At 36.1% G+C, this 22,924-nt stretch overlaps 2 protein-coding genes across 2 annotated transcripts in view; one reads left to right on the forward strand and one right to left on the reverse strand.

Moving 5' to 3' along the window:
* Window positions 1-22,924, forward strand: part of LOC142354058 (uncharacterized) — a 469,891-nt gene that overhangs the window by 14,539 nt on the left and 432,428 nt on the right. The window lies entirely within an intron of this gene.
* Window positions 6,384-9,073, reverse strand: LOC142354181 (putative oxidoreductase SERP2049). The gene is made up of 3 exons (XM_075406440.1): window positions 8,726-9,073; window positions 7,387-7,784; window positions 6,384-6,719 (listed from the first exon to the last, which is right to left on the reverse strand). Exons 1-3 carry the CDS (start codon window positions 8,919-8,921, stop codon window positions 6,447-6,449), a joined length of 867 nt encoding a protein of 288 aa, XP_075262555.1. The 5' UTR covers window positions 8,922-9,073; the 3' UTR covers window positions 6,384-6,446.

A 22,924-nucleotide genomic window follows, 5' to 3' on the forward strand; every position in this document is an offset into this window, starting at 1 on the left:
CGATAGGAACTTAAATTATCAATTACATGTTCATCCAGAATATAGTCCAAAATAAAGCTTTATCAAGGCTTTAGGATTTGGTTTTGTCGTCTGTGGTTATAAATCAAGTCAAAAAGCTCTTCGATTGCTTAGGAAACCATTCACACTCGGGTGTTCGCTTTATGGCTGAATTAGCATCTCCTAAAATTAATTATTCATTTTTAATACTTTTGAACTTGGTCTCAGTTGATTGTGTTCATCAACTAGAAATTTTTTGCTGTCTGTGACAAAGTTCTCATCAACTGTTTAAAATCTATTGATCCGTCGGATCTTTTGCATTTGTGCGTTTGTGTCCCCCCAGCTAAGTGGGTGCATTGCACCCCCCATACGCACGTTCCATTTTTTACATGCGAATCACTATGTGATGGCACGTGCTCTTTAACTGTGAAGAGGCTAACGTACTGGGGCGAGGGGTCCATTGGATTCTGAATTTTTTCACCTTCCTAAGTAGACAAACCAAAACAGTTTTAGGGTATTGTTAAACTTTTTTCGCCGCATCATATGCAAATTTTTTGTAGTAGAGGAAAATTTATTGTCACGTCCAGTTGTTCAGGTTGACCTGCAAATTTTATCGCTTCAACAAGAGTCTACTTTTATTTAAAATTATCGTTCTTTCTGGGGAGGAAAAACAACAGCTGTCAGTCAAATAAAAACTTTTTTGCTGTACAAAATGGCGGTGCATCTAAGTTGTCATAATCATGAAAAGATAATGAGGCAAAAGTAAGAATGCTTTTTTGAATGGTGTTTTAAAAACTGTTCTGTTAAATTTATCTCTCTTTCTGTTAAAGAAATCTGCTATTTTAACATCAATCAACATTCTGAGAAATTTGTATCGTGGTTGGTTGATTTCTTTCTCATTAACTTTACAACCAAAGAACGGCATTCAGCCATCAAATCTTTTAACACTCTGTTTTTTTTTATCGTCAAGACCTCAATACTTTTTAATCGAGCAGCAGACACTGGCACTTTTCGAAATATTTTGTCAGGTGTTTCATTTTTTTCTCGTAAAGGTGTACGAAGAATGTTAGTGAAAAATTTTCAGCTGTTTTATACTATTGTGTTTAATTTTTTTGATAGCCATATCAACTGAAAAGAGTTTGAGAAAGTTTATTGATTTAACGGTTTTCTTTTGCAAATCTTAGTAGTGCAATATTTTTGCCCATGTTCCATGTTAAATAGAATCGACAAGCCAGCAGACGTCCATTGTCGAAGACAAAATCAACTATTGCGTTTTTTTTGTTATTCCGAGATGTTGATGATCAAAGTTTATAAAGAGAGACAGTCGAGGACTACACGGAAACTTCTCAGCAAAATTCAATCACAGTTTCACCATGAAATGCTCTTATTGGCAAACCCTGTGTCAAATCCCCCCCCCCCCCCCCGATTACCCAATGGGGGTAAACCCGGGTTGAAGTTTCCTTGATTTTATACAAGGTTCATAGTTCATATATCATTTCATACTGTTCATACTTGATTTCTTAGTACGACCTTTGTATGAAACCAAAGAAATCATAGATGACCCTAGTAGAATACCAAAAATCATACGTCTATTTTTCATAAACTTTAATATTTTTTTGATTTTGTTGCGTAAGACATCACCTATATGATTCCCCGGCATTAATTTTTGATCCGCCAGAAGCCCTAACGTACAATTTTATTTGCAAAGTTGAACACTAAATTTAAGAGTAAGTTCATACCGATAGCTAAAGTATTGATGTTCTCTGAAGCATGTTCATACCTAAAAATGCCTATTTATAAAAAACATTTGTAAAAAGTTTCTTTTTTCATTTAACCTCAATTTCGTTTGTTGAATATGTTTAAATTGCAGAGTATTTCTTTTAGCGCACACAAAGAATCAATTGTGGATTGCAAATGAATTTTAAATGGGATTGTAATTTTAGAAGGGTAGAACGACGTAAGATAAGGGAGGAAGGGGAAAGGGTGAGTAGAATCATAAAGATGGACTGTCAATAAATAGTCAAGCATTGATATTTTGGAGGCTAAGGAGAAGCGGCTGAAAGGACAGAGGTTGCGGGTTCAAGACTGTCAGTTTTTGAGTATGTGGGCTATAGCAATATAAGATTAGCGCTTTCAAGGGGTCTACCCCAATTACCCCCTACTCGTGCATCATTTTACCGCCCACCTCCCCCCAAAAGAAAAAATTATCCCTACTTTTAAACCATCCCACCATTTAACCCCCATTACCGCACAAAAAGATTTATGAGTGATTCCATACTTTTTCGATTTACTTTTTTGGATCTCTACTTCGTTCCTTCATATTTGTTTTCACCAATTTAATGTATCTAAACTTGTTGTCCTGAGCTCTCTTACTTAAATGTATAGCTAGGTTGTTACATTCCATTTTTTCTCAGCACGCGATATCAATTAATGTACCTCGTTCAATTCTTTGATTAAGTTTTTTATTTTGTTTAAATATGAGAAACGTTTACAGATTCTCTCTGGGGTTTCAGAATTGCAAATTAAATGCCAAAAATTCTGGCTCTTTTCGATCACTGTCTACATTCTTTTCGACAAAAAGTGACCAAAGTTCAGAAGTATTCTTTAACCTTGTACAATTCCACGTCTTCTAAAAGTGAAGTATCATGGACATCATCTTTAATATCCTGTAACAAAATTCTTGACAAAAAAGAATTGTTCCAAAAAATTTTTCAAAAAGGAGGAAAGTATATGTAATGCTGGTAATTATATTAAATTTGAAAAACAGGAAAGTATTTAAAATATCGAACGAAAAACTGAAAATAAAAAAGATTACTAGGGGGAGAAATAGTGTTGAAATTTAAAAAAAAACAAAAGGAAAAAATTTTTGTTGTAATTTTTTTCCGTTTTTTCGTTTTCTCGTAATGAAAAACTGCTGTAATAACCAGTGGTTCTCTTTATCGTTTAGATTTTGTGGAAAATAGAGGACCCGAGATCTCACAATAGCAAAGATATTACCTTTGCAAATGTAAAACTTAAGAAAAATATAGAACTGCATTCTTTTCTGAAGTCTAGAGTATTCAGTATCTGCAAAAATTTGACGTTCAAAAAGACATCATTCCACCAAAATTATTATTGAAAACTGAAGATGAAATTATTCTATTATCTTTTTATAAACCTTATTTTGTCAGAGCAGATGTTTTGATTTAACCACCTCTAGTGTAATGCAATTGAGAAGATTTTGAGTTTGAGAGTTTATTGATTAACATTTTGTAGAACGTAATACAAATGTTCATTTTCAAAAAACACTAGAAGAAAATTTTTCTTCTTTTTTTCCGTATAATGCAATGGGTGTTTAAATTGGTCTTTTCCCCGACTCTGGGCGTTCTTTCAAGAAGAAAACCTAAATATTTTACTGATTATGAAAGTTTTTGCATGCAAAACTAAAGGTGTTTTTGAATGAGAATTTTTTTAAACTCAATTATAAATTACTAAAATTTTCACTTTATTTAACTACGCCGAAAATTGAAAATGCCAAAATCAGAATTTACTGAGAAGCAATTTTCTTCATTACTGCTAAATATGAGCGTTTGAGGACAGTTTTAATCATGCGCTTATTTGTTAGAAATAATTAGGGCCAGAGTGCAAAAACTGTCAGAAGTCTTAAAAAAAATTTTAAAAAAACTTTATAATTCCTACAAATTTTGGTTTTTTGAATATTTTCAAAAAGTGTTTTCTGAAGTCTAGCTCTGAACACGTCTGCAGGAATTGGAAAAAAGGAAGTGGACCATTATAATCAAGAAACAACAAAAATTACAAAAAAGTAAAAAAAACTCCCTGTCAAAAATTAGTGTCGAATTTACTATTACCAAAACAATTACCTCAAGAAATCCACTCTTGGTTTTCCAGATAAAACAAACCAGACATTAATGAATGATGCGAACATGAGTAAAGATCAGCTCCTGTAATGAAAAATACAAAAAATGCTTTTTATTTCTGCCGGGCTTTTTATTTGTGTGTTTGTGTTTGTGTTTGTTTTTGTATCTCTCTCTCTCTCTCTCTCTCTCTCTCTCTCTCTCTCTCTCTCTGTGTGTGTGTATGCACATGCATGCAGGGGTGTTTTTATGTGATTGTGCGTGTCTATATAAATTGTGTTGTATGTGTGTGTGTGTGTAAGAGTGAGAAAGAGGGAGATAAAGAGAGAGAGAGAGAGAGAGAGAGAGAGAAAGAGAAAGAAAGAGATAGATAGAGTTATCTGAGAGAGGTAAATCATTTAAAAGTTAGACTAAATCAACAGAGGTAGAGTCACAAACTGTCTAAAAAAATAGTTAATATGCATGCTATTTGTTACAATTTTTTGGCTTTAAGTTTGCTGGAAAACAATATAGTTTTCAAATTCGAATAGTAAAAAATCTGCGAGATTTTTTAAAAAACAAAATAAATATTGTGCTCATGAGGCATCAAAAAAATTCCTTTTAATTATTAATACCCAAATTACAAATACCGTTGCTATCGCCTCAACCAGTCGACAACAAGTTTTCGAGATAAAACGAAGAAGACCTAAAGCAACGGTGACGATTCTTGGGTCAGCTGCCAAATATCAGTTGACAGAAGAAATATTATATAATGTTTCTTTTGGTGTTGGGATTTGTATTTAGGTGATTGTGTTTTTGTGTGCAAGATGTGTTTGTAAATTTGTAAATTTGTATGATCTGTGTGCTTGTAATTGTCTGTCTCTGTGTCTTTCAATTAGTACTACATTTTTTTTCCAAAATTAGCTAGGGACTTTTTTGGTTGTTGTCTGTTGAAAAAGATGGTGTACTTTTTGATTTGAACAGTTCAGGCAATTTCACCAATGCGTATTATTTATTTTTGGACACCCTCAGCAGTTTCTCTGACAGAAATTTATAGTTTTTTGCAACCTTGAGAGTTATGTTGTTTTACTGAGGAAACGTCACATTTTTTTTGTAATTTTTCGAATGGCAAACTCTTTTTTGGAAAATATCCTGTTCTCAGAATCCCTCCAGTTCTGCCTGTTTCTTTTTTGTTTTGCTTGGCTACACCTAAAGTATTTGCAGCTGTCTTTAATTTTTTCTTTTGTAGCTAATACAAACGAAATTGTGAAATTTGTTGCATAGCTGCATACTACTCCTCGTTTTTTGTCAATTATGTCAAAATACGAATCAAAGAATCACACTCGAATTGAAAATTATGGGACTGTGATTCGAATTAGTTACCACACGGTGGTTTGAGCTTGGTGGTAGAGCATTTCAGCTCTGAATCAGTCTCCGGACATGCTTTTTTCTGAATGGCCATTACTCTGTGCATGTAACGATAAACACTGCATAGTTTTGATTTTCACTTTAAATTTGCTGCATGAAAAATAACATGTTCAGCTCAACTGTTGCCAAAAAGTGTGTTTTGCATGTGATTCAAACTTTGATTATATAAGCTAAGTGGGCCTTGTGGTAATTGCCTACAAACTAGATGAACTATAATGAGTGTGAATTCTACTATAGAAAAAACCGGTTATAAGTTGCAAAAGCATGACTTTTTTCTGCGCAGACTTAATTTAGAGTAAGAGTAATTTTCAGACGAAACAGGGTAATTTAGCATGAACGAATTGTTTGATCTAATATATTCATATATTCATAGCTGTACATAAAAAATCTCAAAATGTTCTGGAGGTGCAACATTTCACAACTCAATTATATTTTTACTAATGAAATGTGCTGGTTCAGCGCTAAATTGCCCAGACACTATAAAATATCAACTCAAACCTTTTCCGCGTAATCTTGTGAAGTGTTTGAGTTAAGAGCTGTCTTAATTATAGAGGTGTTTCGTTGAAATTAACATCAGGATCATACGTTGAACTAAAAATATGCCTTTTGAAAAATATTCGAGATCCTTGATATGAAAGAAAAGATCAAAAAACCCTAAGTTCAGGTCCCAGACCAAAATAGCTCCAATTTAGATTGCTCCATGCCAATATCACATTTGATCAGTCTGCCCCAGGGCTAACGTGACCTCTGGGGAGACAAATTTAAGACCATTATCCAGACCATCTGAAAGGAAAACACGTCATCTGGTTAAGCTTTATAGTTCGTGCCTTCTTGGTCTGTAAATTCTGTCATTGTTGCTAAAAATTTTTTAGTAAGATGTCCATTTTTAAATAATCGGCACATTTTTAGTCATTGATTCTGCTGGAAGTTAATTGGAACTATTAATACATATACGTTATGATGAAGACCCTGATCTTTTGGAACTGCGTCTCTCCCCCTCTGTAATATGACCCTCCATAATTGATACTTTCACAAATAACTATATAATTGTATTCATAAACTGTAATGGATAGCGCACTCGGGGGGCTGATACGGGCCTAGGATAATTAGTTTTATTATAGGAGACGGAGGGGGAAGAGACAGCTCCAAATATAGGGGTTCCTTGTCAACTAAGTCTGTTCTTTGGTTTTATTGGAGACAACTTTTGCATGTAATAGCCCCGTCCGTAACAACAGAACTCCCACTCATGAAATCAGTTTCACTTGATGCTATGAAAGTGACCAAACTAGCGACATCTTGCGCATTTCCTATTCGCCCAATTGGGTGTTCCTTTGTTTGTCTGGCCCAGAATTCGTCAATAAATTCCTTAGGAATACCCGAGTTGACTCCAAAGGGTGTCCCAATAATACCTTCAAAATTGCGCCCAGCAGTCTTTATACCTGTCTGGTATAATGCAAAACACTTAACTTAATAAAAACTTTGTTGCTCATTTTTTCAGAACTTTTGAAATTACCAATTCATGATCGTGAACTGAAAAAAGAAAGTTAAACTAGCTGAGATTTTCACAACAATTATTTAATATAATTGAGTGGTTAAACAATTCAGAAATACGAAGGGAAATTAAAGGTCTTTTTGAAGTAAAGGGTCGCTGATTAATTATATATGATAATTTGACGTGCCACTAAGAAATGGTTTTAGAATTGTTTAAAGAAAATCTAATTATGAGATTTGATTGTCTCAAAATTAGAGGATCTTCCGATTCTGCACCCCCCCAAGCTTACTGGGCGCGTATTATTTGTGCCCCCCTCCCCAGACGCACGTGCTATATTTTTCATAATGATTTATTATGTAATGGCACGTGCTCTGCGTGCAACTGGGGGTGGGGGGCACAAACGGAAAAGATCCAAATTAGATGACGATCAAATTGTAGTGGCCTTTTTATAACATTTTGATTCTTTTTCTATCCTTTTAGCCGAGATTTTTCTTTCATTTTTTGAGAGATTCCGCATGGCATGCAACTAATTTCACAATTTTTCAGAGAGAAATCTAGAAAAATGTGACGTGTTAAGAGCTCTGATGTATTATCAATACGAAAAACGCTTCTTTTCCATGATATTTCAGAAATGACGTTGTTTGTAATTGCTGAGCGTTTTTTCCCTGGATTCACGTTGTTGGCACGAATCCCGTTTTTTCCTTCCTCAAGTGCAATGCATTTCGTGAACATATCCAGGGCCGCCTTACTCATGCAATAAAATCCCATATTTTCCACTGGAGTTGTTGCCAAAACCGACGAGTTATTTACAATATTACCTTTGGTCTCACGTAAATAAGGAATACATAATTTGGTCAAACGAATCGTGGATTTGAGATTGACATCAAAAATGGTGTCGTAAGTTTTGATTGGTTGATCGGAGAGAAGACCAAATATGGTAAACCCAGCATTGTTGAATAAAATGTCAATACGACCAAATTTCGCGATGCAGTTGTCAACTATTTTTTCACATAGTCCTTCAGTGAGCAAGTCACCTGAAAAAATATTTGAAGTGATTCCTGATTGTCGAATTTCTTTTTGTAAAATGAAAACAAGTTTTTGTTTTTCAAACTCTTTATTGTACTTAACGTACTAACATTTTCCTACATTTAAAACCAAAGACAATAAAGATTTAAGTTTTCAAAAAACATACAGAGCTCTTCTTCAGCAAAAAAAACTTTTTTTCCGTAGAAGTTTGATGCTACCAACGTTCAATCATTCTTTGTTTCGAAGCCAAAAACACATTGAACTTCCTACAAATTGGTCCCTTTTTTCGGTCTCTTGGATTAAAAATGCAACTGCAATTCACGAAAAATGTTTGATTGAATTCTACACAGGGGACCAATTCTTCCATGAACTACAACCTAAAAGAAAACTTAATTAATTGTATTCCTTAGCTAGATTCAATTTAGACTAGATAAAAATTGTAAACGTAGCTATGATCCTGAACGTCTTGAAAAATTTTGCTGTGCGGCAAAAAAATCAGAGAAGATCAAGAAAATTCTTGCAGCGTACACTAAACCACAATAATATCAACAAGATTATTCAAGAAAAAATTGTTTTCCTGTCTCCTGATGTTGCTATCAATTAATTTTACAATAATCAGAACTCGATTTAAATTTGAACTCTTCGTTTGTACTAAATTGATGTTGTCGATAAATCAATTGCGCTTTTTATTATCACAATTTATATAAGTCAGAATAGAAAGCTTTCGAAGCAATTGGCAAATTTTAAATTAAAATTTATTGGACATATAATGTATTGAAAAACTTTAATGAAATACTGGGTCAATTTGAGCATATTTTCAAAGTCAGTTCAAAATTAGTTGAGCATATTTTTAGTTTTTTCAAAGTCTTAAGAAAAATCAGAACCTCCGAAGTCAAAACTTAGACGCTGAAAGTTCTGAGTCCTAATGTCAAAAGAAGAGCAAGCTAACCTTGAACCAATAAAACTTCAGCATCTTTGTTGGCCGTTAGGCAATCTTGTTTTGTTTTTTGTAGTCCTTCTATGTTGCGACCATTGAGACAGAGTTTTGTGATTCCCTTTTCCACAAATTTCACAGCCGTCTCTTGTCCTATTCCAGAACTAGCTCCAGTTATAATCACCACTTTCTCATCTGAGAACAGTTTCATAATTACTACTTGCTTTATCCTCAAAACGTGAACTAATATTTAAACAAGAACGAAAATCTAAACGTGTCACTAAAGTTCAATTTGAACAATGCTCAAGTTAGAAGAGCAGAAATTTAATGTCAATCCAAACAAAACGAACAATAGCTTCAATAGTAAACAATTGCAATTGCCAACGTTTCAAATTTCTGCAAACAAATTTTATCTCAAATGCCATCAATAATTTGTCAAGGTTTGTCCGAAGAAAGACACAGGGGTTATTTTCGAACAATTTAATGTTTGTTTGATGGGCTTAAATTCAAGTGGCTAAAGTATAAGTCGTACTTCAACTTCGGCAAAAGAATGCTAATTTTCAAACTGTATCCTAGACAACGAATAATTGAAGGAATAAAAACATTGTAGAATTTGATTATAATGATAAAATTGTTTTTTTTTCTATTTTCTGAAAAGTTTTAAAATTTTTTTTTTCGAATTTTTAGGACCCAACGAATAAAAAGTTCTTTTGTAATTTGTTTTTCAGTATCGAAATAATTAAACTGCGAGGACAGTTTACAGCAGGAATATTAATTTTACATAACTTATTGATTTAGCGGTTACACGACACTTTTCCAAAGCCGAAAGGACCAAAGGTGGCAAAATACCCAAATTACTGCCCTGAATATTTTTTTAAAAATTCAAAAATCCGAATAAAAGCTTGCTTTCTCATAATTAATCTGATAATTTAATCCCATGTTCGGTTGAGATAGTTTCAAATCAAATCCTACGGATGGAGGGGCAAACAACTAACTGAGAACCTATTTTAACTGACCTGCAAACAAATTGAACAAAGAAACGAATAGAAAAACAGTCAATACAAAAATATCCGCATCGACAAAACTCATGACGCTAATACTGTCGCGGTCGATAACACGGGTCAAAAGACTTCAACAAAAAAAATTTCAATGAAAATTGGAACTGAAATTACACAAAAATTAGCTCGTATTTATAGTAGTTATCTATGCGAAAATATACAGAGAAAATTTAGATCACCTAAAAATAATTTACTTGATTGACATGTGAATAGATCTTAGTTCCGAATCCCAGAGGTGATTTTCTATTTTCATCAACATTTCATGAGAATCATATATGGCCTAGGTACAATCGAATTCTTTAGTTGGAGGTCAGAGGATGTTAGAATCAAGTTTCTGTTGGCGGGAGAAATTACCTCTGACACATGAATGATAGGTCAATAAGATAATGATAGCGCCAAAACAAAACTAGAATTGAGTGTAGTTTTGTGATCATTACTTATCGACAAAACAACATAGTTCGTCAGGTAAGTTATTCTTTTGTTCTTGGAAACTTCAATAAAGAGAACTTCTAAGTTTCTCGATGTTTCTTTGAAACCATCACATCCTCCCGCCTTTTTAAAGCAAGTTTGTGAGTATAAGTTCTCAAAATATGTCGGGTTGTTTTCTATATGTAGTGTTATAGCTTAGGTTAGCTATTTGAATTGGAAGAGTAGAGTGATTACACTATATTGAATCTATTGTGGAATCGCAGGGCGAATCCTGAATTATGTGTGTTTTACTAAATTCGCTCAATGGAATCGCAAGGCGAATCCAGATTAAGTTAGACTTGAGTAAATAAGAAGCGATTACAGAGACAACTTGAATTCAAGAGATTAATCGAGATTAAGCTTACTTAACATAAAATACTATGAAATACAAACTATGAAATAAATTAGTAGACTAGCGGGAATATAGTTATATGTGAGTAATAAAAGTCATCATAACCTTAGTTATAAAACGCATGATATAAATATTAAAATAGAGGGTAATTAATAATTTAGTACACACAAAGATTTCGATATATATTTATGTATCCATAGTTATCACATTTCCCCCATGACAGGAAAAAATTGTGTTATGTATTTACAATTTTTTAGAAAGAATCAACACAAATAAATTAAATGTGTGGAAAAGAATGAACAGTACAAGTGTCAGAATCATTTGTGGAAAAGCGCCACGATTGTAAAATTAAATAAACGGGAAGGCATTATTTTATGCATTTGTAGAGCAAATACATGTTGAGAAATATGAGTGCACAAGCAGTGGAGATACTATTGAATACTATATGGATGGAACTGCTTGGCGGATGCAGCAATTATAATTTTAAAACACAACGAAAATGGGATTCGCAGAGCGAATACAGATAAGAATTGCAGTTGAGGAAATGGGAAATAAAATTAATGAATAAATGAAACATAAATACAAAAAATTGCATTCGCAGAGCGAATACATGACTGAATTTAAAAGGAATGGTTTTTTCAACAGTTTTGAAGTTTTATCAATTGTCCTTAAATTTTTTGTTCTCAGCATCCCATACTGACATCTCTCTTTCCTGTTCATATTCATAGTAACGAATTCGGGAGTCGGGTGGAGATACTTGACCAACTTCAATATCGGGCCTTGGTGGAGAGGGAACTCGAGATTGTTCGGCACTTTGAAATAAGGCAAATACCGATTCTTCGGTGGCTGAACTTTTCTTGCTTTGTTTTTTCGTCTTGCGTTTCTTTGATTTGGAAGGGTTAGCAGTTGTCAAAGAACCAGTCGGGGAAATATCTGCCTCCGTAAAGCCGTAGAGTTGTTGTCGTTTTCGTTTCCGCCCTTCGTTCTGTGATGCAGTATCTGATACCAGTGACGATTCGAGTTGTTCTTGATGTGGTGGTACTGGCGGAGCGGGTACTGATGAAGGTCCAGGTTGATCTTGAGATGCACTTTCACTGGGTTCGTTCGGAGGGGCTGTGGTTCGTCTACGTTTAGGTTGTGGCTTGGAGGGTTTGCGAACGGTTAAAGCAGGGTTGACGTTGGAATTGACGGATGAAAACTACTGATGTGGTGTCGCGTTGTCGGTGACGTATTTTGATTTCTCCATTTTCTGTTTTTTCAAGTCATTGCTATGCTTGGCTATTTTTCTTTCTGTTGTTTGTTCATATGGGGCGGGTCTGCGCTGTGCGTAAGTCCACATATTTGTAGCGCGCTTCGCTTTAGTGCCAAGTTTTGCCAAATCACTGTCCCGAACTTTTACAGGTGCTCGTCCTGGCTCGTTGATGATTGTTGTCGTTGTGGAGGATTTGGTCACCTACGATCCAGGTTTGAGTACTTCGTACAAGCCAGCGAGTCGTCTTTTTGCTCTCTTCTTTTTGGGCAGTTTTCTGGCAAGTTTGATGTTTAAAGAGGCCTCAGTTCTGTGAATGGGGTTCGAAATTTTGGGATGGATTATGAATCGGGATTCCTTGTTATCGGAATCACGATAGCGGCGGCCTGCGTCCTGTTGTGCCCGACACATATTTTTCTCAATATCCAAATCGCTCCTATCAGGATTGACCCAGCCCAACTCGTCGAGGAAATCATCTGCGGTGACCGTGTCGGCATCTAAATAGGGGTTAAAAATTTTTTCATAAGTTAGATTTAGACTCGAAGGAACAGTACTAATATTCTTTAAAGACGTATTTGCAGGGCAACCAAAATGAGCTTCGAACGGTGTTATCTTTGTGGTTTTCTGTTCTGTTAGAAGGAGGTCTGAAATAATCTGTTTAATTACAGTAGAAGTAGCAAAGGTTTCTTTATTCTCAGCTTTCTTGCAGGATAGACGCCTTTTTATTGTTTGAATCATTCGCTCCACTAATCAATTAGCCCTATGATCACCTACATGAGCGTCGAGAATGTCAATGTTATTTTCATTGCAGTAACTTGTAACTTGTTTACCTACTAGACAGGTGGCTTGATCTAAACGTATTGTTCGCGGAATCCCATGATTATATGCATATTCTCGGAGAAATTTAACGACATTGGTCCCATTAACATTTTCAAAAATCACAACTGTGGGGTACTTTGAATAACGATCGATACATGTTAAAAAGTAGATTTCTTTATCTTTTTCATTCAATATTGGACCACCAAAGTCAATTTGAATTTCCTCATTAGGTTCTTGACATAATTTATATGGATGCCACTTAGATTTAGGGATGATAGGTTTGAGTTTCTTATCAATATCTGTACACGGAACACAATCGGAAGTTTTCGCAAGAATTTCCCTATGCATGTAGGGCCACCATGCATATTGGGATAATGAGATCATCCCCCAACTTCCTGGATGCCTCATATGGATTGGCTCGATTACAGCATCTTTGATCGAGTTCGGGATCGCGACGCGTTCGTCGACGCAAAAGCATCCGGACTTAACGTGAAGGTCCTTCCAGAAAGAGTGGATGTAGTGGCTGACCTCTTTATATCTAGCCTCGTCGTCTTGCATCACACAGTCCCTGACTTCCTTTAGAACAGCATCCTTGCTGGTGAGAACTGCGGGGAAGGACTTTGTGAAGAGTTGATTTAAATTATTTTCGAAAATCTCCTCACGGGATAGCTCAATGTCTCGGTGTTCGGGTGATGAAGAGGCCTGGGTTTTGTTGATGCTTGCACTAGTGTTTGTATTTGGCGTGGATTGTGCTGTGAAGGTGACTCGGGGAGTTTGCGGTGAAGCTGAGGGATTGTTTTGAGCGGACTCATTAGCAGACATTGGGATATGATTTACGTTAGTGCTAGTATTGGTGGTTGAATTGAGCTTTAAACTTTGTGACTGGATTTGCGGAGCGGATACAGTATTGATTTTGAGCAAATGATTTGCGTGACAATTGAAGTTAGAAAAGTCAATTGAAGTTAGAAATTATTTACTTTTGCTAGAGTAGTGAGTGAGTTATTTGAGGTATTTGGAGTATGTGCGCTGCTTTTAGCAATTTTGCAAGAGTGAACGCGAGTCTTGTTTACTTGGAACTGACTTTTGCTGGTAGGGTGCCGCTTTTGCAATGGAACTTTGTTTGAGTGACTAAATAAAGTTGCAACTGCGTCGCGAATGCGGGAAATTGTAGATACCATGAATTCCTCATCGTATTGAGTAATGCTTTTTGCTTTCTGATTTGGTTGTCGCGAAATATAATCAACTAATCTTATTTTAGTGCCAAGGATATGTTCTATATTAAAATCAGAGGGTAGTAAACGATCTATCCACCGTGTTAATCGACTATTATAGGATTTATTTGAACGATGAGATTTTAAAACTGAAAGAAGCGCTCTATGATCGGTCAATAGTGTAAAGTTTTTTCCAAAAAGATAATATTTAAAGTATTCGATGGCCCAAACCACGCCAAGCAATTTGAGTTCATTGATACTGTAACGTTCTTCATTGCTATTAAGGAAACGAGATGCAAATACTACCGTTTTCCACCTTTCACTATCCAATTGTTCAAGCGCAGCGCCCAGAACTTGGCGAGATGCATCGCTTTTGACCCGCGTTTCCGAGGTTGGATTAAAATGAGTATTTTCCGTAGCATTTGCGATTGTAGTTTTAATATGTTCGAAATGAATTTGGTGATTTTCAGTCAGAGAAATTTTTTATTTTTCTTTAATAGAGACCGAAGAGAGTGACAAATTTTTGTCAATATTGGGAATGAATTTGCCTAGATGATGAACACTACCCAAGAATGATTGTAGTTGGTTTAATGTTTTTGGAGCCTTGATTTCTGCTATTGCTGCTGTTTTCGATTCTATAAGTTTAACACCATTTTTGGAAACTGTGAAACCAAGCCAGTTTATCTGGTGTTTTGCAAAATGACATTTACTTAAGTTTATTCTGAGATTATCGGCGTCAAGTTTTTGTAAGCATTTGTAAACGTATTGGATGTGTGAATCCATACTCCTTTTGCTAACTATAAGTATGTCGTCAAGAAAGCATTATGTATTAGTCAAACCAACCAATGTGTAATCCATGGCCTTTTGAAACTCCGCCGGCATATCGGTAAGACCATAAAACCCCGTTTTAAAACGATACGTACCAGTCGAATCACCACATATAATATTAAAATTACCTTGGCGAGAGGACTCCGGATGCAATTTTGGTTGCCTATATGCGTATTTTAGATCAATTGTTGAAAAATATACGTTATGACCTGGATTGGAATCGTTGATGTGCTGTGAAATAGAATCGATAAGACTGTCTATGTTCGGCATTTGATACTTATTTTTATGATTAGCTTTTTTCAAAACTTTTGAATCAAGGGCTAACTTAACGGGTTTGTCTTTTTGAACTGTGATTACGATTGGTGAAATAAAATGCCTATTAGAGCATTCCTGTAGCTTTTCGATATGTCCTTGATATGAGAGTTTCTTCAGTTCATCAGGTACTTTATGTAACAGGTTTATAGGAACACGCCGACCTTTTTGATGTGATGGGGTATAATGTTTATGAAATCTTAGGCGAAGTGTACGTAAATTTGACTTACCAATTCTGGAGGTTAAATCAGGAAAATCGGTTGCAATTTGTTTTTTGATTGGACAGTTTTCCTGTTCTACCTGATTAACTGTATTCGGGCTGCTAGATTGTTGAATTGAAATTCCAAGGGCAGGGAAAAGATCTCTACACAATAGTGAACGGTGACCATCTGTTACTAATGGAACTTCGATTGGATTCGCGTACCAATTGTTGCTTTGAATTGACGTTTGTAGAATACCTAGCGTTTGAATGAGTTCATTAGAGAAAGTTTCCAATTGTTCGGGAACTGCCTCGCGTATCCACTTTGAGTATGAGTCTTGGGAAATGATGGAGTTTGTCAGCGTTTCATTTATTATCGTGCAAACGCTGCCCGAATCCACCAAAACATTTGTTGCTGTTTTTCCGAATACCACAGGGAGATTAATTGCTTCTATAGAAGTTGTAGAGTCTGTTGAAGATACTGATGCAACGCAGTTATCCTCATCCGAATAATAATTTGATTCCAAATCAGTGTTGAAATGTTCCGAAATTTGATTATTGTTATCAGTCTGATCTTCATTTTCGACATTGTTGACCCGGGGTCTAGGTTTTGGGTATGAACTAGGATACTTGGGGGGTTTGCGACAAACTTTAGCAAAATGATTTTCAATGCCACAGTTATTGCTTTTCTTCCCAAGTGCAGGACATTTATTTCGATGTTCTGAAATCCAATTCATTCCACAAAAATGACAAGTCGTATGATTTTTCCTTGCAGTGGTGTTCATATTGGAGAAAGGGGTAGCATTTGCGATGCGCATCCGTTGTACTTGATTAACTGTGGAATTGAGTTCGGATTTACTTGCAGTCCTTTTAAGTTGATTGAGAGTACCCATTTCGATATTGATTGCAATTGCCAAAACTTTATCGGGTTCTACCGTTTCTTTTAAAATCTCTTTTTGAATATCTTCATTTTGCATATTGGCAATAAAAACGTCTCTGATAATGGAATCTCCCTTTTCTCCGAGATCACAGTTTTTGGAAAGTTCTTTGAGATGACCGTAGAAATTTTCTATTGGTTCCCCCTTCTGCTCTTTTCGCGTGAGAAAGAGATACCGATCAAAAGTTATATTATGAACTCGAATGACAGTTTTGATTAGGATATCCCAGAGATTCCTTGTCGAAGTTTCGTCTAGATTGGTAGTCGAAGTCTTTGAATTGAAGACTCGGTTCAAAAGACTTCAACAAGTTGAATTTTCAATTAAAATTGGAACTGAAATTACACAAAAATTAGCTCGTATTTATAGTGGTTATCTATGCGAAAATATACAGAGAAATTTTAGATTACCAAAAAATATTTTACTTGATTGACATGTGAATGGATCTTAGTTCCGAATCCAAGAGATGATTTTCTACTTTCATCAACATTTCATGAGAATCATATATGGCCTAGGTACAATCGAACTCTTTAGTTGTAGGTCAGAGGATGTTAGAATCAGGTTTCTGTTGGTGGGAGAATTAATTTCTGACACATGAATGATAGGTCAATAAGATAATGATAGCGCCAAAACAAAACTAGAATTGAGTGTAGTTTTGTGATCATTACTTATTGAAATAACAACATAGTTCGTCAGGTAAGCTCTTCTTTTGTTCTTGGAAACTTTAATAAAGACAACTTCTAAGTTTCTTGATGTTTCTTTGATACCATCACATCCTCCCGCCTTTTTAAAGCAAGTTTGTGGGAATAGGTTCTCCAAAATATGTCGGGTTGTTTTCTGTTTCTTGTTGGTGTGCGTGAAGGCTCTGGTGGCTTGGGTTGTTGGTGCTCTGCAGTTGATGTGGCTGCAGAAGCTTCATCCTGATGTGAAGTTCCCACATCTGTGTTGTGAAGTTGTGCTCTGATTGAAATATTGTCTCCTCCACTGCTAGTTCGGTTTTCACACTGTCCTCTTCTAGACTTGCAATTCGGTTTTCGATCACTAGAATAGTCCAAGTCGAGTTTTCGAGCTGTATGAAAGATATGTTTAAGCCCTTCCTGATGACGAAGGTAGCAGGAAGTGTCTTTGTATTTTCATTGGCCTTGAAGAGTGTTATAGCTTAGGTTAGCTATTTGAATTGGAAGAGTAGAGTGATTACACTATATTGAATCTATTGTGGAATCGCAGGGCGAATCCTGAATTATGTGTGTTTTACTAAATTTGCTCAATGGAATCGCAAGGCGAATCCATATTAAGTTAGACTTGAGTAAATAAGAAGCGATTACAGAGACAACTTGAATTCAAGAGATTAATCGAGATTAAGCTTACTTAACATAAAATACAATGAAATACAAACTATGAAATAAATTAGTAGACTAGCGGGAATATAGTTATATGTGAGTAATAAAAGTCATCATAACCTTAGTTATAAAACGCATGATATAAATATTAAAATAGAGGGTAATTAATAATTTAGTACACACAAAGGTTTTGATATATATTTATGTATCCATAGGTATCACAAATAGAATGGGTTCTCACAAGTCGAAATCTGCTATTGCTGGTAGTCTCACTTTGCATCCCAACAGGAGTTCAACTAGAGTTTCGCTCCTCGTCTCTGAAGTCTTGCGAAGTGTCATCAGTGCCCTTTGCAGGAACGCTCCAAATGACACATTAAGATTGGGACTCCATGCTTGAAGTGCCCGCTGCTCTTTCAGCTAGTCCGTTAGCTGTTGGATTATAGACGATTGATTCTATTTCCTTAATTATCAGTGATTCACACCACTGTTAAGGGTCAGCACTTACAAACTCAGGACCATTATCTGATACGAAGAGTTTTGGTATTCCGAACCAAGCAAAGATTTGACTAAGATATACTTTAACTGTTTCTGATGTTCTACTTCCCGCGGAGAAAGTTTCTATCCAGCCAGAACCAGCGTCGACAATTACTAAGATATTGCCTTGGTCTTTAACATAACCCCTGTCCATGTGGAGTAGTTCCCGAACTTCGGCTTGTGGCCACGCAGAGACAGTTTTTCCCAGGCTAGTCCTGTTCATTAACTAACAAAATGTTGAACCTCTTGGGTAATGCCAGGCCACCGTGCTATCGTTCTGACTGATGCCTCAGTTGCATTCTTCCCAGGAAATGTCTCATGCGCTTTTGCCAAAACCAAGTGTCGTATTTTGGGCGGAATGAAAGAAACAACACCTCTGAAGGTGATTTCATTGTCTATGGTCAGTGCAACTTTGTGTTGTTCGATTCTTTTTTCCGCTTCTGAACTTTTTTGTCAAAATGCCGCTTTTGATTCATTTCAACATGTCCTGGAAGTGGCTGTTTGTTCCATTTTCAGTTTTGATTCCAGCTTGGGTCACCAAATCACACTGAGCGAAGTAGATGTTATTGATTGCGAAGCACACTCGATCGTTGTCGGATTCGTCTTCGTCGAAATCCATTCTGCTCAAAGCATCTGCATGGGGCATTTACTCTCCTGGTGTGTATTTGAACTCATAGTCGAGGCCCATAAGAGCTATTGCCCATCTTGTCATTCTAGCTGATGCCGTCTTCAGGATTTCTTCGTCTGGTGCAAAGAGATAATTGAGTGGTTTGTGGTCCGTCTGTAGGGTAAATTGTCTTCCAAGAAGACATTGCTTCAATCATGTGACCACAAATACAATTGCCAGTGGTTCCCGCTCTATGTTCGAGTAGTTTTGCTCCACTGGAGTCAACTTTCTCGATATATATATATATATATATATATATATATATATATATATATGACAGGATGTCCTTCTTCCGAAAGAACTCCGCCAATGGCTTTTTCAGAGGCGTCAGTAGTAAGTGTTGCTTCTTTTTGTAAACTATGTGGCTGTACAGGTGGGTTAGCACATAATTCATTTTTTATGTCGTCAAAGGCTTTTTGTTGCATTCTGCCCCATGAGAAATCGCTATTTCTCATGTTATTTAATGGTAACATTTTTGTTGCAAAATCAGGAATCATTCTTCCGTAAACGATTCGAGTTATTTGTTGTTAGCTGGTGCTTTTGTATTTTTTATTTTTTCAACATGTTTGGGATCTGGTGCTATTCCCTGCTTTGAAATGGAGTATCCCAAAAACTAACGCTATCGACTGGTTTTAAGTTACATTTTTCTCATTAAGAGTAAAAAAAAATTTCAGGCAGTTGACTCTTGACTGCAAGCATTCTCTTGTCGAACTGCTCCTTGGTAGTTCCATAGACCACCTCATCGTCTTGAAAGATCACAACACCTTTGATTCTTTTGAGTGTTGATTCTATGCAATTCTGGAAGATTGAAGAAGAGTTTTTCAATTACTGAGATAGTCGACACATCTTGAACAGTCCCTGAGATGTGTTGTTTGTGCATATATTTTTTGCCTTTTCGTCAGGTTCAACTTGATAGTAAGCATCTGAGAGGTCAAGTTTTCCAAAGTGGGAGGCCCATGCAGGTTGTGGAAGATTGTCTCCATGTCTGGTAAGGGGTAGTCCTCATCCATCACCTGGCCATTGATATGTCGTTATAAATCCACGCACAGTCTCAGTTCTCCACTCTTCCTTCTCTGCCACACCACTGGAGATGCATTAGTGACTCCTCCTGGCTGTACCGGTTCAAGGATGCCTTGTCTGACCATTTGTTCCAGCTTCTCTGTGACCTTGTCTTGAAGAGGTAGAGGTATTTTTCTGGCTTTTCAGAACATTGGCTGTGTTCCTGGTATCAACTTCACATGAGCTTTGTAATCCTTTACAGCAGGTAGGTGCTCGGTTGTGATGTTGTTCACACCGTGCTTGGCTAGAATGTCTATACCAAGAAGTCCAAGTTCTTCATCAGACTGCACAACGTGTAGTTGTTTTTGTGTGAGCCTGCTTCTGTTCCACTCAACGTCACAAGTAAGTGATCCCAGATGCGTTAATTGATGACCATCACAAGCTTCTTGATGTCTTATCTTATCATCCAAATGAGGTTTACCAAGCTCAATCCATATTTTTGCAAATATCACTGTGCTATCTGCATCTGTGTCTACCTGCAGTTTTACTTTGCAGTTATTTATTGAGATATATTCCCACGTCGCAGACATGCTAAAGATTTGTTCTTTAGTATTTAACATTCCCATCTCTGATGGTGGAGGTGCTAGCTCTGAAGGAGTATTTTCTTCTTCGCAAAAATTATTTTGTTTATTGTACATACCTGAATTTGGTTGAGTCTTGCTTCTACACTTTTTTTTAGAAATGTCCCACCTTTTCACAGGTGTTGCATTTTTTACCCAGCGCTGGACAAGGTCTATTAGAATGTGGCTGACCTCTATACCTAGTGCATATATTGTTGCTTTTATTAGCCGTAAATTTTTCATTTGGCTTTCGAAAGATCGTTTTGAATTTGAACCCAACTTCTTCTTTATTAGGAAAAGGCTTATTACCTGATGAAGAATTTGCAAAAGTCATTGCTTGACTTCTGAACTGTAAGCTCTCGGTCATTTCAGTAACCGACATTGTTGGTTTTGCTTCAATACCATCTAGTAGCCTAAGTTTTGCTTCAGGGTCCCTCAAATCTGTGATAAACTTTGTTTTTACCACGACCTCTTCGGAGTTGACCGCTGTTTTGAGTTTTTTGAAACCAGAATAGCGTGCTTATTCTCTAAGACGTGCTAGGAAGTCGTCGTCTGAATCCCCTACACCTTTTAGTACGGACAGAAATTTATCCCTGTCTGTCGTTACTACTCTCTCTTTAGGAGAAATACAATTTTGAATCGCCAATCTGATGTCTTTATACGGAGTGTCTATTAAATTCCTAGGACTAATTAGGATTTTAAGTTTAATAGTTGCATCTTGCGCGCACATACTAAAAAAGAGATTAGTTACCTGTAGGTGCAGTAAAGTACCATCAGTGCCGATTTTGTCCTCTTTCTTCTCTTCTCGACATTTCTCCACAAAAGACAAAATCAACGCAGTAGCTGATTCTGCATTCTGTAGATCCAAAATATGTCTGTCTGTGGTTGGTCTGGACATCATTGTCGTGGTCGATAACACGGGTCAAAAGAATTCGATAAGCTGAACTTTAAATGAAATTGGAACTGAAATTATAAATACTTAGCTCGTTTTTATAGTGGTTATCTATGCGAAAATATACAGAGAAATTTTAGATTAGCTAAAAATATTTCACTTGATCGACATGTGACTAGATCTTAGTTCCGAATCCCGGAGTTGATTTTCTATTTTCATCAATATTTCATGAGAATCATATATGGCCTAGGTACAATCGAATTCATTAGTTGGAGGTCAGAGGATGTTAGAATCAGGTTTCTGTTGGTGGGAGAATTTGCTTCTGACACATGATTGATAGGCCAGAAAGAAAATGATAGCGCCAAAACAAAATTAGAATTGTGTTTACTTTTGTAGCCGTTACTTATCGACATAACAAAAAAGTTCGTCAGGTAAGTTCTTCTTTTGTTCTTGGAAACTTAAATAAAGAAAACTTCTAAGTTTCTCGATGTTTCTTTGAAACCATCACAAATACCTTTAACACCAAACTTTAGCCTTTTTTATATTCGCATTCAACAACGCATTGTAAGCTTGAAAGACGTTTTTGCTCCCTAGAGATCAGATAAAATGAAAAATGACAAAAACTTAAAAAAAATGGGGAAATGGGAAAAAAATGCAAATTTACTTGAAAATTGTAAAATTCGTGATTTTATCATTATCCTCAAAACCCTTTCCTTGCCTCTAGAATCTAATTTAGTTAAATAGTTAAATAGGTCTAATTCTCTAATCAGTGTCTAATTTTGAAATCCTTTAATGTTTTCAAGGGCACTTAATGATCAAAAAACTGAAAAAAGTTTTCATTTATGTTTTTTTTTAAAAAAGGCCAATTTTTCGCGATGTTTATACTCTTCAAAAATGTTTTGTTGTCTCTAAAAACTATAAGCACAAAAGTTTTTCTTAAATTGATTAGTTCGGCTTCGACTATATAAAAATATTAATCAGACCACCTTTGAGTGCACGCCTGCAAATCGTACACTCGAATTACATAATTCTGGGAAACGAATATCGAGCGTACAGAGATCTAGAAATGGTGTCATAAGCGGACATATTGTTCTGGGATGGTCTGACCGGAGATAAATTTGGTCCAAGATGGTTTCATCAGAGGTCAATTTGGTCCGGGTCGAACATCTGATAGACAATGATCTGGGATATGCTGGACTCACTAATCTTGACAAAAATTTTAAACTGGGACACAGTTTTTAATTACACAGACTGACATTACTGGATCTTGTCCCACGGGCCGCTGAGGCATGGCCAATCGCGCTAAATCAGCAACTCTTTGATAGTAAATTGGGGTTTATATCCGTGGGGCTTTATTTCCGTGGGGGTTTATTTCCTATCAAAAATGATATGGGTTTTTTTTGCGTGGGGCCTTTTTCCGCAACCGGACATTACTATCAACACATTTGAACGATTTGGGATATAAAATTATTCATGAAATAATAAGAGTGATCTGCCTTGTCAAGGACACTGTGACTTCTAGTCAACAAAAGCCCGTTATCACAACAATCATAATCATCAAATTGGACGGAAGTAGCTGACCTCCAAACAAACTCCAGAAACAAAATAACACCAAACAAGACAAAGCTGAATTACATTTTAAATCAAAATCGTTCCGAAACCATCTAAGATCTAATTAGCCCCTTCTTCCCTTATTCAATCACAATTTTAGCACCCAACCCAACAGTTTTC

This window comes from Convolutriloba macropyga, chromosome 15, assembly GCF_964194025.1.
Source record: "Convolutriloba macropyga chromosome 15, txConMacr16.3, whole genome shotgun sequence".
In the NCBI taxonomy this organism is placed as follows: domain Eukaryota; kingdom Metazoa; phylum Xenacoelomorpha; order Acoela; family Convolutidae; genus Convolutriloba; species Convolutriloba macropyga.